General features: G+C 44.2%; 1 protein-coding gene across 1 annotated transcript in view; it reads right to left on the minus strand.

The window, feature by feature from the left end:
• The window catches only part of NRK (Nik related kinase), a 100,686-nt gene extending 84,883 nt beyond the window's left edge, over nucleotides 1–15,803 (minus strand). The window contains exons 1-2 of the mRNA XM_065846354.2: nucleotides 15,595–15,803; nucleotides 10,700–10,765 (exon numbers count right to left, since the gene is read on the minus strand). Of these exons, the coding sequence (XP_065702426.1) occupies nucleotides 10,700–10,765; nucleotides 15,595–15,651 (123 nt within the window). The 5' untranslated portion in view covers nucleotides 15,652–15,803. The remainder of the gene's footprint in view (nucleotides 1–10,699; nucleotides 10,766–15,594) is intronic.
• Nucleotides 15,804–16,374: the final 571 nt, after the last annotated feature.

Here is a 16,374-nt window from a genome sequence, read left to right on the forward strand (position 1 = left end):
TAACGTGCCTGCCTGCGAACTCCCAGCAAAATCTGGCAGTCCTCCACCGGGAGAGACGACAAAACACATTCTAATGTCTCTGGAAACAAATCACCCTTTCATCAAAAAGGAATCTCAACAGGAGGAACGGCCTGGTGCACCCAAATCGTGTGTTGGTGCTGCTTGTCCTCTTCTGTGGGGCAAAATGCACGCACAGCACCAGCTCCTGCTGTCAGCAACTGATGAAAAACTGGAAGACTTCACCACAGCAATTTGATTTTCAGAGCAGCAGGGATGCGCTGGTCCACAATACCTGACTCTGCCCTCTGATATTAATAAAAGGTAATGGGATCTCTCTCTGCTGGTAAAATTCGGCTTGTGGGGACAAAATGTTTGCAAGAAGCCTGTTATGATAAATATTTCATGCCAGACTGGAAAAAGCAAATACTAAAGCAAAAACATTTTTTCCTGGCTCTTCCCTTTTCCCATATAACAAGAAAACATCACGGACAATCTGTGTAAATAATACATTTGAGAGTCCATTATCTAAGCCATATGCATATTTATTTTATGTTGGTTTTGTTGCATATTTTAGTATAATTGTTCATAGATTTAAAGCCAAGAGTAAAACCAGAGTAGACAAATACACTACAGCAGAAATAATAAGTAAATTTGTTACTCTTTTGTTATTTTTAAATACTAGGAAAAATCCAGGCTAAAATCTAGCATAATAAAAAAGAAAGTTAGAAAATTCCCCAGGTTCAGTAACACATTTTCCGAAGGCCACCACACATTTCTCTTATGCCCTTTTCCTCAAAACGTTTCCACTTTTACCAACAGAAATACAAGAAAAACATTCCATCGAAAACGCTGGTATTAAATGTAACAACTGCACAACCATAGAATCAGAAAACAGAATTTAGTCAATTCCAGTATTGAGTAAACCTCAAACAAAATGTCAGTGTTTTGCCAACTGGCCTCACTTGCAGTTGTAAACATTCCTCACAGAACGGAGACTCAGAAGAATTCACAGTCATTTTTCTTTTGGTAATGCCAAATTATTTCAGTATGATAATATCTTCTTTTTTAAAATTTATTTTTGATTATGAGGTATGGATGACAATCTATGAAATATTAAACATCCCACTAAACTAAAATGTATGTTCCAATGAAGCAAATGAAATGCAATGTTTTGATGTTTCTGAAACAAAGTCTGAAAACGAAAGCCAACTCATTTCTTAAAATCTTCCCACTAACATTTCTGTTGAACTCACCATGTTTTCATTTGGGTGAGCTGTTCTCAAACAGCACGCTGTTCAGTAAGTGGCTGCTAACCAATTCTCACAAATCACCTCTGTCAGGATGCTAACTCCTCTCAACCACAATCCCAAGACGCTTTACAAAAACAAGAACTGCCTCCAATTTTAATAGATCACAAGGAGAGCTCCGTTTCCCATGAACTCATGTGCTTTTGAGCAATGACGAAGGACAGAGGCAAGAAGAAAAGCCAGATCTGAACTGCAGGTGCCCATGTCAACCCCTCTCCTACCTTTATGACAAAGTGTATTTTTTACATGATGGGAGCTCCTACAATCACTGCCACAGACCACATCCCAGCTATCATGTATCAGCTAATAGTATTACTAGGGCAAGGCACTGAAAATGCCACAGTTTGCTGCAAAGTATGTCTTCTGGATCCCTCACTCCCTAAGATCTCAGAACTAACTGAAATTTCCACGTTTTCATGGGGAAAAAGAAGGGCATGGGGAAGAAATGCCTTTTGAAAAGGTGCTTCTAAAGCACATGATAAAAACCCTTCAGGAATCCCACAAAGTCAGTAGGTTACAAGGGCAGGCTTATAACACACAAGGGCTTAAAGAAATAAAAAACTATACTACAAACAGCTGAAAAATATTTTGTTCTTTAGTTTTATTCCCAAGATCCATATTCACAGATCTGCGCAGGCCAAGAAAATTACCACTGGCCAGCAGCCTGAGAACAGCTGAACACCAGACAGAAGCACAGCTTTATCACATTTATGGATTTTACAATTGAAATTGGACATTACAATTTAAAATTACTTACTGGAAATTTCATTACGACAGGACAAGGGGCTGACCCGCGCCTGTGTCTACTGACCGAGCAAGCTGTTCCACCCCAGCTGACAATGAAAACTGGCTTTTAAGCTCCATTTCTCCACAAATGCCTTGGAAGGGCTGGATCAACAGTTGTCCCACCAGATTTTGCTACTGCCCATGCAGGCAGCTGCAGTCCAAGTGGCTGTGCCACCACCAGCCCCAGCTGTCCTTGGCTTTCAGGGCAGCAGGAGGATCACGGATGGGCCAAAAGTCGTGTTCATCCACACAACTTCATGTGAAAAACAAACAAAACCAATTCTTTAATGCTATTTCCTTCTGTTTGCTCCAGAAAAGCAACACAGCAAAAGGCTTGCTACTGCCACAAGTTAGCTGCAGTCCTATCCCAAGCACTCCCCAAAGCTCAGGTGCCCAGCACATATGGAACCTTCCTTGCACAAGCATGGTGGTGCTTTAGGACAGAAGAGCAGCACACGCTCCACACAGTTCTTTAGACCAGTTCATTGCACTGCCAGGTTTAAAGCACCAAGCTGCGTAAGTCCAAGAAATCCACATACCAATAATAATAAAGACAAGCAGGCTATCAGTATAGAAAACCAACTGATATGTTCCTTTTATTATGCTCTATTAGCTATAGCGCAGAGGTGCCAAAGAGGGACTTTAAAAATGTGCATGCATCCTTCAGGTCATTAAAGAAGACCTGGAAAGTGCCATTCACTTGGAGCTATAAGAAAGAATCAGAGACATGGAGATAAGTTGATGTGTGCTTGTAAGGCACTAAAGTTCTGCAATTCATTCACAAAAAGGTAGTTACTAAAGCTAACCGGCCATGGGAGTCAACTCAAGCATCTAAAAAAACAACATGCTAAATCTTCTGCTGTTTAAAAGTCATGTCCTATCATTCATTCATTTATTCCAACAGCTCATTACATGTCTGAGACCTCCTTTGGGCTCCAAATAGATCACTGACAGGTTTTCCCCCAACCCCACTTATTTTGAAGAAGAGATAACCCGTGAAATACTTCTGAGTAGGTCAGGTATTGTAAAACTCAGACATGCAAAGCACTGGTCACTCTGATGCATATTTTCACACAGGGATGATTCTGGATGCTACTGAGCAGTCAGGAGTACTGAAATCAATGTCATTAGTGAAGTGTCGAAGGTGCAGCAAAGTGCTTGAGTGGGGAATTAAGAGCTTGAATTACTTTCTACTGTGCTCATATTATCACCTGTGCATTTTTAGCATGTTCTCTTACCTTCAAAATAGCAGATCCCAGTGCCAATTCTGAAGTGTTCTGAAGCGTTATGCAACATGAGCTCAAAAAAAGCCACGAGTTTAGGATGAAAATGCATTGCATTCTCCCATATGGACATTCAAGTCCAAAACACAGAGGAGTTGGAAGTGGAAGGCCTGCTAACAAATTATTTGCAAGGATTTTACTACTCTATAATGGCTGATATGGCACATCTAATTACTGTACATTGCTCTGTTCGGTCAAAGAGCCTTTATTGTACAGAAGCACTCCACAGCTGAGAGGTTTCTTCACATCCTTACTCTTCTATTTTTGATAAACTACTCTTACACTTAAGAATCTTAATTGAATTCCTCTGAAATATTCACTAACTAGAACAAGGACTTCACAATTTGCTAATTAATTTCGCATGTACGATCCATTATTTTAAATTCCAGTGCTGAATGTAGTTTGACATTGCCATGCAAATAAGCAGGGAAGTAAAGATTTAGGAAAAAACAAAACAAAACAGAATAAACAAACACCACCATACCAAAACAACAATCCCACACACTATGGAAAAAATACTCCTGGCTCTGACAACTAAATACACATGACACACTGCCTATTTTACATATATTTCAAATAAAACTCATCCCCCCTTGTATTCTCCAAGTCAGTCATGCACAATCAAGTGGGCTTGACTGACAGTAGGTATGTCCCATCCGCTGAGATTCACATGTCCTCTACTCAATTTAAGACTGGAAAAGACCTCTGGGAACATATGGTCCCATCTTCTGTGAAAGCAGGGCCTTAAGTTAGGTTACGCAAGACGATGTCAAACAGCCTTGGGTATTTCCAGCAAGGGTGACTCCACCACCTCCCTGAGAAACCTATTCCAATGTTGACTCGTTCTCATGACTAGAAGTTTTTTCTTATACCCAGATGGAATTTCCCCTGAGCAACCCAGGCCTGGTTCCTCATGTCCTGTGCATCCCTGTATTTGCATCTTCCATACAAACCATCGTTGGAGCACTTGAAGACTGCGACTAGATTGCCTTCAGCCTTCTCTTCCCTAGGTTGAAAAAAATCCAATTCCCTCAGCCTCTTCTTCATGCATAAAGTTCTCCAACCCCCTAAATGCTTTGGTGGCCATCTGTTGGACCCTCTCCAGTTTCCCAATGTCATTCTGGAACTGGGGATACAAAGACAGGACACAGTATTTCAGGTGTGGCCTAACAAGAACAGGGGAAGCAATCACACCCCCTGATTTGTTTGCTATGCTCTTGCTGATGCAGCCCAAAGCATGGTTTGCCCTTGTTGCTGCCAGGGTGCAATGCCAACTCCACGTTTCTCCTGATGAGGACGAAAAGGACAAACGTGGTGGCGTGGAAGCTTTAAATAAAGCATGTAGAGATGTATAAGCATGTATCTAGGAGCTGCAGGAAACTGAGAGAAGAGGAAGAAACACATCTAGTAGTATGCACACAGGTGTTACTAAAAATCAGAGGCATGAAGAAGATAAATACTGAAATACCAGCTCACACTTCTCTAGTGTATTAATGATATTACACTAAGCTTTCAAGGCAACCCATTCATAAACAGCATTTCAGGTCTTATTTCAATGGCAGTAGCACATATTAAGCTCAGACTTATTCCTGAAAGAGATCCCTGTTGCGAGGATTAGCAGACAATGTCCATTATTTGTTTGCACTACTGAACCAAGGATCTACACAATGAGTTGTTGACTCCATCCAGTACACTTCAGCAACACTTCTTTATACACTGCTGCCAACAATAATTAACTTGTTTTTCATGTGGACAAGATAATCAGCTATGCTTCTAAAAACTCAAATAAAGAAAATGAATAGACAAACAAGCACTTCTACCAACTGCTAGTGAAACAGAAAGTAGTGTTTTGTCATTTCTGTAAAGAAAAACTGATTTCCCTACTTGACTCATCAAAATCTCAGTGCCTTGAAGGCTACGATTGGCTTGAAAACTGTTACTGACCACAAACGATAACAAAATACCCCAAGACAACACAACATTTTTAACGTCTCTGGTTGTGGCAGTTTGGAGACTCTGAAATTGCGTTTCAGCCCCAGGACACATCCTTCAGAAGTCGGCTACTTCTGACCCACCCCCAGAAGGGATGGGTTTGAAGTTTTCAGCTTACACACATTCACCTTCTGGGTTGAACTGAACCTAACTGTAATGTTTCTTACATTTAGCCTTCCAGTAACTGCTTGAGGTGATACAATCAATTCAGGTTTTCAACAGAGTCCACAGACATTAACGCTTCATACCTTAGCATGGTCTTGTGATTCTTCCCATGCAGTACTAAATCTCAAATCAAACGCTTTGCTTCCCCCCACCCCTCCCAACTTGGTCTCAACTACTTCAGCCAGTTATTCAATGAAATTCATTAAGAACTTAGCAGACTTTCAAGTTGTTTAAGATAAACTGAAAAGTCAGACTTATGCTTCACTCCACTCCTGCTACTGTACATCAAAAATAAGTAACTCATAACTCATGTCAACAATTGAAGCATGATCCAATGCCAACAGGCAGCTGTAACAAACACCACACAAAACAAAACACAAACCCAACCACGCTTCTTCACTCAGACCTCCTTCCTTTTTGTATCCAAAATCTTATATGACTACACAGAAATAAAAACACTAGCTCTGCAGAGCCACTAGAGGAAGGCAGGGTCACTTCCACCCTCCGCACTACTTCAGCCTCATCAGCTGCATCACCGGGAAGCCACTTCTTCCTTTTTGAGTCTCACAGTTCCAAACCAGAGCACCTCCCTCCAGTTCCCCATGCCCTCAGATTCCATTAAAGGCACAACCATTTTGCACACACAGTAGCTGCAAATCTGTCACAATTCATCATCAGCCTGCAAGATCATACTCCAAAAAACATCAGCCCCTGGAACTCACCAAAGATATTGACCTCTCGTTCCCACAGCCACTCAAAAACACTGACCCCAGGAGAGGGCTAATCCACATCATTAAGACAAAGGAAGTCAAAAGCCCCAGTCAGGTACCTCTTGAAATCAGAGAACACACAGATTGCACAGATGTTGTTGATGACCTCATTTGGCCCATGAAAACGTATTTAGAAGGATAAGGGCTTTCAGAGCACAGACAAATGAGTAGGATTAGGAGCAATTCCTCTTTATCTTGACGACTAAGAAAACAAAGCGGCTATGAATTCGGAGTCTCACAGGCTCTTCCAGAGCTCAAGAGCAATTATCTGACCCAAACACTTGAAAAATGGCACCCACTCCTGTTGCCCCATCTCTCCCTTTCCCCATTCACCCATTAGAAAAATGACCCTGCACTGAAAATTAAAAGACAGAATATACTTTTAACAGGCTCCTACTGAAGACACACCAGTCAAAAACTATGAAATTAGTGGCTGAAGTCTTTGCAAAGAAAATATTTCAGCCCCCAAACCTACAGTTCAGCTAGCACTAAATGCACAAGCACAAACCAAGTGTTCTACATCAAGGGTGATACATGATCACTATCCAGCTCTTCATAGCAATAGAGTCCAACTGTGGAAAAAAAAAACACAAGGCAGCCATGTAATTAAACATCTGAAGGTAATGGGAGTAGGCAAAGAATTATTCAAATCACACTGCCAGGTCTCGACAGCCATACCTACACTGCAAGATCCAGCCTCAAGCACACCAAGAGCAGAGCACACAGACACTGGCTGCACAATGCTTTCGAAGGTACCACCTTTGACAGTACACCATGTCACAATAACATAGCAACTACGAGCAAATAAATAAGACGGTATTTATAAATCTTCTAGATGGTTTCTGCAGTTTTACTGCCATTCCAAACAACACCCGATTCAAGCTTCCCCAAGGCACCGTGGCTGCAGCCCAGGGAGGAAGCAAAACTCAAGAACTTGCGGTTGACACCTTCAGCAATCTTGCTTCCACTCAGTTGACACTAACGCTTATGCAAAGCAAAATCTTGCTCTGCTGTGTTTGAAGGTCCTTAGCGATCAGTAGCTCTAAAAAAACCCCCAAAGCCTGGCCTTCATATTTTGGAGAGCAAGCCCATGTGCCCCTCAGAGTCCTTGTGGCCCCTGGTGTTGAGGGCTCCCAGAAGATGCACAGCCCTTGCAAAAAAGCAGTGCATGGGAAGTTCAGAAACTTCTCTTTCCCACATGCATTCAATGGACGTGGTACAGAGACTGGACACAATCTGACCTTCGGCACCTCAAAGTTCAGGAAACAAAGGCATGAATGAGTATATACCCGCACTTTTCCAACCACCAGCAAATGCACTACTTCCAACCGCCTTCAGAGAAGACTTGCTGCTACCACCTTCCACTACGTTATTCAGAATCACCTCTTACATAGTGTTGTTCTTCATATTTCAGCTCCTGAAGCCAGCAATTAACTGAAAAACTCATCTGTCATTTCAAGAGATAAATGAAGCCGAAGTCGCATGACTTCTGGGTACCTGGGTATCTGATTTTCTAATACCTAATTCATACTTTCCAAAATGCTGAAGTTGCCAGTACTGGCTTATTTACAGCCTACTACTTCATAAGTTGTCAAAAAATCTGCTAGCTTTTAGTCAGTTATTATATGCAAATCCCAACTTTATATCATTTCTAGACAGCTCTAGCATTATCATGAGTAGAATTTATATCTCTTCCATTTCACTTAAAAAGACACTGAATTGGAACTAGTCTGGAATAATTCAGTATGAACAATACTCTCCTTCAATAAATCTGTTAAACATTGTTTTCCAAATCTAATGATGAATCCTCTAAATTTTATTTTCATTTTTATGGAGCTGCATATATTAAAACATATAGCCTTATGAATCATCTTCACAGCCAACCAGGCAATTTAGTAATCTTGGACATAGTTTATTTAGCCTGAAATAAGCTTTGCTTTGATTATGTGCGAACTACTATATGTATCTATTTCTGAATGTATGGAAGATTCTGACACCTCTGGAGAATAAATAAGTGCTCTAACGACATGAGTACATTATGTGGATAACTGAGATTACTTTATAACTTAAATATTTATGATCACAAGCCTATATTAGACAACCTACAAAACGATTCCAGCATTCCCTAATTCACTCCATCTGTCCTAGCATGGTATAGATTGAAGGACATTTTACACAGCAGTGAAAAAGAAAAGCGAATACCATAGCCTAACGTTTTATGGTCACTTCAGAAGCAGTTGTTCCACTGCAGCTGCCCTTCTTCACAGAAAACGGACATTTGATCTGGCTGCAAGGGTCGCACTAAGATACCACCTGAGTACATTCAGTGGAGCTCAGCATCTTCTGCAGAGGTATTTCCAAAGACTTTGGACCGTGTGAAAACTATTCGCAATGGAGACCAAGCTGACCACGTGCAGTTTGGGGCACGCACTCTGCGTCTGTCCACCTCAGCTGTCATCATCTGTCTCCTTCAGCGGCACAGCTCACTGTCATCCTCCCGCCACGAGCAGCTCCATCCCCTAAGCAATCCTCAGCAGAACATCCTATGTTCAGTGATCACATGTGCTTATACAAACAAAGCCTTTGTTACGGATGTGCTTGCACAGAGCCAGGGTTACATGCACTTCATCATTTCTCTAATGTGTGATGCACATACACAAAGCTTTCCCTCAGTGCCATCAGCCTTGCAAGACCCCGTCTCCCAGTGCCTTGCTTAGATGTTGCAGCTACTCCAAGTGCAGTATGTGCCAAGACTCAAAGCACGCGTTATCCAGAGCTGTCAGACCCTGGTCTCTTGTGTGCTCAGTGCGGAACAGCCTCTGGGTACAATTTTTAATTGTCGTTGTCAATCTCTCTTACACATTTGGGCAACTAACATTCTAGTGAATCAGACAATAGCTCAAAACATTTTCTTTTGCAGCAGAAAAGCAAACTATGTTGCTCCTTCCTGTGTCTGCCATGATTAAGCAGCTGATTCACTCTCAATATCTTTAAAAGATGACTGAATTGGATTTTTTTATCTCCCAATACAGAACAAATCCAGTCATGAAAAGGGCAACTATTTCAGAGGCCGTGTGGGAGCTTTAAGATCTTTTTACATATAAAAACCCCTGTGATTATGCTGACAACAGCACCCCTGAATGTCTCCTGGCTTCTAATCTGTCCATGTGAACCCCGAGCCTCTATTTTTAATTTAGTAGTACTGACCTTAGTATCTGAATGACAATGTCAGAAACAACAGAGTTAATCACAGCAACAAAGAGTTACATGAGAAAGATCCTGCTTCTTACATAAACATGTATTTTAGAAAAGTAGTATGGGGAAACAGAAACTCCCCAGAACTGCTTCTGTAGAGGACTTTCCAGAATCTTTGAAAGAGTATCTATAGCTTCAAAGGGAAACCAAAATGTGATCACAGCAGATCTACCACCAGAGGATGGACACCAAAACGTAACACACATGCAATGTACTGGAATCAGAGAAAGATGAACAGTCCTGCATTTCTACATCGGGGCCCCTCCTGCATTCTTCCTGCAATGGGGGATCAATGCAGAAGAGCCTGCACTGATACAAAGGCTCGTCATGCGGGAGCTTGTCAGCAGCAGGATCTGAGGGAGAAGCAAGACCGGACAGCTTCCTCCAGTGCCATTCCTCATCCAACGTACCTCCAAGGCTTCAGCAGCACGGCCTTTTCCTTCCTCCGTCTTCTTTCTCCAAATGGGAACAACACAGACTCCATTCTCTATTTTATCATGTGTATTTTTTCTTCTTAGATCATTCTTAGGAAATGCTTCACAGTGAAAGACCACTTTTCTACGCTAGTTCTTATAACTAAATAAAGGTGTGCATTGCACAATGTTCATAGCATGTTATGACAGACCACATTTAATTGATGTAATTTCTTGACTGGTAGTTCTGCTTTGATATCGCAGTGAAAAAACTAATAACAGAAATGAAAACTTTCACAGCCTGCCTGCCGAGCAGGGATAATTCACACCTCTTGTCTTGAAAAGCACTGCTGTTTTAGTCATGGCTGAGCTCTCCACTCAATGCCAGGCCAAATTTAGCCATCACTGATGTTAATTTGTGCCAGCTACATACTAAATAATTTCGAAGGGAAAATAATCACAGGATATAAAAAACAGGGTAGAGGGAAATCAGTACACAAGCCAACACACTTTTCTGACCTGTGGCAGCAGAGACATGAAAACAGCGCAGAAGGAGGGGGCACCGAGTTTCACAGGTGACACCATGTTGCATTACACAGAAAAGACAGCAAGACAAAGCAGGCTATTACTAGAACAATATTGTCCACCTTCTTAAATAGTGCTCAGTTCTGCTTCAGGAAAAGCAGCTTTACCAAGAACAACATCACAAATTAAAGAGGCATCCAAACCTTATAGACTTGTCCATATGTCCCATTTCCAACTACTTGCACCAGCTCAAATATTCCCGCAGGGTCCTGTAAAAAGCAGAAGAAATAACATTATTTGCAGCAAAGCAACCACTTCATAATGGAGTGTAACTGTACACAATCAAAATGAAGATGTCTGTGGCACATCTCATGATCTGTATTACACACTAAAGGGGAAATAGCCAAATAACAGTACAAGAAATACATTAAGTTTTCAGTCAAGTTGCTCAAAACTCTATACACAAAACAACTCAGTGAAGATTTGTACCGTGGCGATATGGCAGATACAACAAGCACATGCACATGTGTGAAGAATATAAGAATTCAATAGATTTAGCTTAGCAATAGAACAAAGAATAAACTCTGGGCTTCCTAAGCCTTAAAACACTGAGCTAGCCTACAGGCTGAGCTGCTGCCTTCTGCTATGAAACACTTAGCACGAGCAACATAACGAAGGAAAGAACCTAACTAACAGAACTGAAAAAGTACTATATAAAGCACCTGAGCCTGATTACATTACAAAAGGGAAATGTGCCATCCTAGGCGGGATGGTACAGGTAAGCCGAGAGTGCTCAGTTGTCCTCTTTTGAAAATATAACAAGGTGAATTTGACTGATGCATTTAAGTCCTGGCTTTGAACCCAAACTACATAGCTGTTAATTTACATGACAGATTCATGTTTCAGGTGATCAGTGTACCATACTGCATGAGCCAATTTTTGTTCTATTAGTTTAGTACCAGTTGCTCTAAAACCAATGACTGCAGATGTCCTTCTCCACTGCTGAGATGCTGCAGCCTTTCAGATATAGAAAGACCATCTTGTTGCAAGACATGGGCAAGTAAATGTTCACTCCTGCATGACTGAGCACATTAAGAAATCTGTTGCTTCAGTTAAAACTCACTTGAGAGATTTATATAAAAACATTAAGAACTCAAGAGACCAGTTTCTTGGGTTTTAGCTGAGCCATTTGTCAGTCCACTCATTTCTGGGGATGATATCATTGAGAGATTTATATAAAATATTATTAACTCCATGTGTCAGTTTTACCACATCTGGTTCAGCAATCTGTCATATCAGTTGATGCCTATTGGTACTGCTGAGGGATGCGATACAGAAAAACATTTTCTCAGAAGTACAGTTTCAATGAGCCTGGCTGCAAAATATTCCTTTTCTAAGGTATCAAGCTACTTCTCCACTCCATTTATATGTTATTCTTTTAATATAAATAATACTTTCTTCATAGCTGATAGGGAAATGTTTACTTAGGCAAAATCCCAGTTAATGGAAACATACAAGCTCTTTTCTGAGTAGATTCTGCCTTTACTGGTACAACTGTCATGATGCATGGCAATAGCTTTCATTGTTGGAACAACACAGCACAGACTTCTACAACTGACAGTACTACCGAGTAAATTTCATTTTGCCTTTAAGTTAAATGAAGTTTAGTCTTATACTTCCTGGATTGTCAACCTCACAAGCCCTAAAACAAACAAACAAACAAGACAACTACAAAAAAACCCACCACACACAAAACCCCCAAAAAAACAATTAGCATTGTATTAAACCAGATCAAATTACTTACTTCTGACCCACGCACAGGCCAGTCTGTGTCATATCTTTTCTACCTCTTATTTTTAAGACAAGATAGTAAGTTATGACCTTCTATACTTAAACCCTAGTTTTATGGACCATCACACAAAAGAAAAATCAATGGGACTGCTCATGTATGGAGCTACATACAGGCATAAGAAAGCCTGTAGCATTGGGATCTGCATCAAATGCTTTGCTCCCTTCATTTTTCATTTCCGTTAGGCTTGGATATAAATTAGCCACACGCTTTGCCTCAGCAATAATCCACTGCTGCTGCTAAAGCAACGGGTGGGTGCTACAAACCTCTGCCTCATGTGTGACCTTCCCACAGAGCCTTGGGTTGCACCCTGTCCGTGAAGTGAAATGCACAGTGTCTCTCTGAGGAACTCTTCCAGACAAGGGTCTCCACACACCACATCTACGGTACACTGCTCCATGGGATGCACAAGCAGCACCCCATTTTCACACCTCTTCTGCAGAAAGTAGCACTGCTGAATTAAGAAGCGTTCATAGTGCACAGAAACCTAGAGGAACATAAGCTGCATTTTTCAACTCAGAGTTTGCAACTGTCCCTTTCATTTAAGTGTGTGCTCTGTCCTCACTCTTCTTCTCCAGGCTTATTTCTTATGCAAATAAAATAATTCAATGTGCCTCAAAATCACGTTCTCTCTCTCCCTCCAATCAATTTCATTCTGATTTAGCATCCTAATAGCTTGCCTCTGAAGCTTCCAGACACTCTAGGAAAAACCCAGACAATTATCTAAATAAATGTTAGCATTAACTTTAATACAGTGAAAATCCTACCCCGTCCTTGCTAGCCAATTGAGCATTAACATCTCAAGCCTCTGCAGCTCTGAGCGCAGCCAAAATACTTGGCCATTTCTCTTCTTTTAATCAGGACACCATAGTGAACTGAGCCTTGCTAAGAGTCATAAAGGATATTAATCTGGGCTCTGACTTGGGTCCTTGGATTGCCCTTGTTTTCTTGGATACAGCACTGCATCATTTGCTGGCATTCTTCACAATAGGCCAACTCCTTAATTATCTTGCAGTTAAGTATCATCTTTGATGTAGTGCTTCCTCTCAGCTACCATTTAAGCGCCGTGGTCCATCTAACCCTTCACCAGCCAGCCCATGCCAAATTGCAAGGTTCACTTTGACAGATGCCAAAACCCTGGCCTGAACATTCAGGTTAATTAATGTAATGCACTGTACCATATGGTGGCCTTCTTGCTTTCCTGCAAGTCATCTGCAGAGTACTCAAAAGGCAAGCGCAAGACTGCTGACCCAGAGGCACCCAGGCCACATCCATCTCCTCTGCAAGGCAGAATGAAAAACAACGCACACAGCAAGAGACTGACTGAAACACATTTTTCACAATCTCTGCTGCTAAACAAGATACAGGTGTCTGAAGCTCATATTTTTCTGGGTCTCTGCACCTCAGCATGTAATGCAGAGATCTGAGGCTTTTTAACCATCCCACTGCCCTGATCAATCCAGGGCAGAAGCACTCAATGAGATGCCCCAGCAACATTTGGAAACTACAGCCCAAAGGGTCTCTTTCCAGGAAAAGGGGAAAGCCCTGGCAAACACCCACATGGAGGGCGCAAGGCCAGCTCGTGCAGTCTGCAAACAACCCCAGTCACAGTTGTGCCTCCTTGCTGGACCTTCCTACATCAGCGAGGCCTAGGGGGGCAGAGCTCCAGTAGCTCCCACTGGCCCCGGAACACCTAAGATAAAGCAAAAGTATGCTATCTCTCTTTACATTATTTCTACGGAGCCCAGCCTCACCCACCTCTCATTTCCTGCTAAGCATGAACCCCAAACTAAGGCTGTTGACATGGTGAAAAGATTTCCTCTGAGAGGACACAACAACCTCGTTCCCTGTCAAGGCTGAAACTTGCCCTGGTTACAGCATCCAGGAGGTTTCTGCATTGGACGGTTTTGACACGAAGCCTGCTGTCTGGTGTGCAGACCCACTCTTTTTCAAACTTCCACTGGTTTCTTATCATTTATTTAAGGAGATAAGATTCATCTGGTAAAGCTCTAAAAAAAAGCTTTCATTATTTTGTCTTCCTCCCCTGAGCAGAGCCAGGTTAAACTTGTGCTTGCCTAGCCAGGAGCCTTGTGGCATCTTCACGAACTTTACTGTCTCTGCTGCCTTTCTTCTCTCAGTCTCTGATCTGGAACACCCTCCTCACCATGTGATTACCGCAAAGGCTTCTCCCAGACCTCTTTTTATTTCTCTTTTTTTTTTTTTTCTTTCCTCTCTGATATTTTTAGAAAGTAGCTTGCTTTGGTTTCACTGTCTGGGCTGACTGCTTTTTGCCACAATTGAACTCTTCCCTCTTCTTCTGTGGAGAGTGCCCCAGAAAAGAAACTGCCTTGGTTGGACTGGGCTGATAGGCGGTCAGCTTCGATATAAAAAAGCGAAATGGAACTAAGAGGCACCATACACAACCTTGTTAACTGTTTGTGGACATGAAACACTAAGTGTGGCTTTTAATGTTGCCAAAGTTTGGATTACATTAAAAACCCAAAAGCACAAGAGCATAGTGATAAAAATTCAGAGCAGACTAGGCGCGTGCTGGCTTTTTTAGCTTTGTTAAAACAAACAAACAAAAAAAAGGCCCAAACTTCAACAAAAAAAACACAAAAGCCAAAACCCCAGGCACATATTTTTTCCAGAAAATCCTCATTTCTCATTTGTTTTCTCTCCGCAGCTTCTCGGGACTCACATCAACTTTAGGAATGTCAGTAGGAATTATTTATGATCTCGGGACGGTGCAAGACTCCGCGCAGGGCCGCGCTCCCGCGGGACGATCGTGGGACGATCTCGCCAGCGCAGGGACCGCGACCCCTGGAGCCCGCCCGCAGCAGGACAGGGCGAGCCGGGAGCTGCCGGGGGAGCCGGGCTCCGCGGAGCCGCGCACGCCTCGTCCAGCCGCACCAGCGGGGCCCTCGCCCCACCGCCAGCTGCTGAAACATCTGCCCTCCTTTTATTGGCGTGTGTGGCATCGCCCCGGGTACGCCGGCAGGGACACAGCCGGGTTGTCCCACGGCCACCGCACAGGCACCCTGCAGCGCCGGCGCCTCTCCCCACGCGCGGCAGAGCCAAATCCCCTCAGATAAGGGGGAAAACTCGGGTGCAGCCTTTGCATGCCTCAGCGGCGAGGAGCAGCCCCACGCCCGGCGGGTTTCACCGCCCGGAGGACGCCCGCGACGGCGGGGCCGAAGGGGGCCCACGCAGCCCCGCGGGACGCCCTCCCCCGCCGACCCTCCTTACCCGCAGCGCCGCCAGGTCGATGCCGTCCAGGCTGCGGGCGGCGCAGTCCCGGGCCATGGCGCTCCGGACCGCGGCGAGCCGGCAGCGGCGCCCCCGCCGCCCGAGCTAACGGTCCCACGGGCGGCCCACGGCGGCCCGGCCGTGCCCCAGCGAGCGCAGGGAGGCGGGCATGCCCGGCCGGCCGGAAAGCCCTCCCCGCTCGGCGGGCGCGGAGCAACCCCCGGCCCCGGCGGCCGCCGCCGGCAACTTTCGTGGAGACAGTTCCGCGGGAAAAAAGTTTGCGAGGAAGTGACGTGCGGAGCCGGCGGGGGTCGGGGAGACAACACCTGCCGCCGGGGGGGCGGCCGCCGCGCTCCCTCCAACACGCGGGCGTGCTCCCGGGTGTGCACGCGCCACCCCACGCGTGTCCCGCCGTGGCGGGCAGCGGGTCCGGAGGGTCCGGCCGCCACAGAGCGTGGCCCGCGCTGCGGGAACCCGCACCGGCCACAGAGCGAAACAAAACCAGCACAAGGTAAAAACCCCAACAAACTACATTAAACGATAACAAAACCCCTAAAACAGGAACGCACGCAAGCACTTCTAGACCCCTTCCCTCAGGTGACAAGCGCTGCAAATCCGAGCCCCTGGAGGGGACGGCAATGCCGCTCACCGCACCGAGCGCGGAGCCGTCGCGGGGGCCAGAGCAGCCTCGGTCACGGCGGGAGCGCGGCCGCACGGTCCCGCACACAACGGCGTACAGGCAGCAGGAAGACCCTCGCGGGGCGCAGCACGGTGGGAACC

This window comes from Patagioenas fasciata, chromosome 11, assembly GCF_037038585.1.
Source record: "Patagioenas fasciata isolate bPatFas1 chromosome 11, bPatFas1.hap1, whole genome shotgun sequence".
Lineage (NCBI taxonomy): Eukaryota > Metazoa > Chordata > Aves > Columbiformes > Columbidae > Patagioenas > Patagioenas fasciata.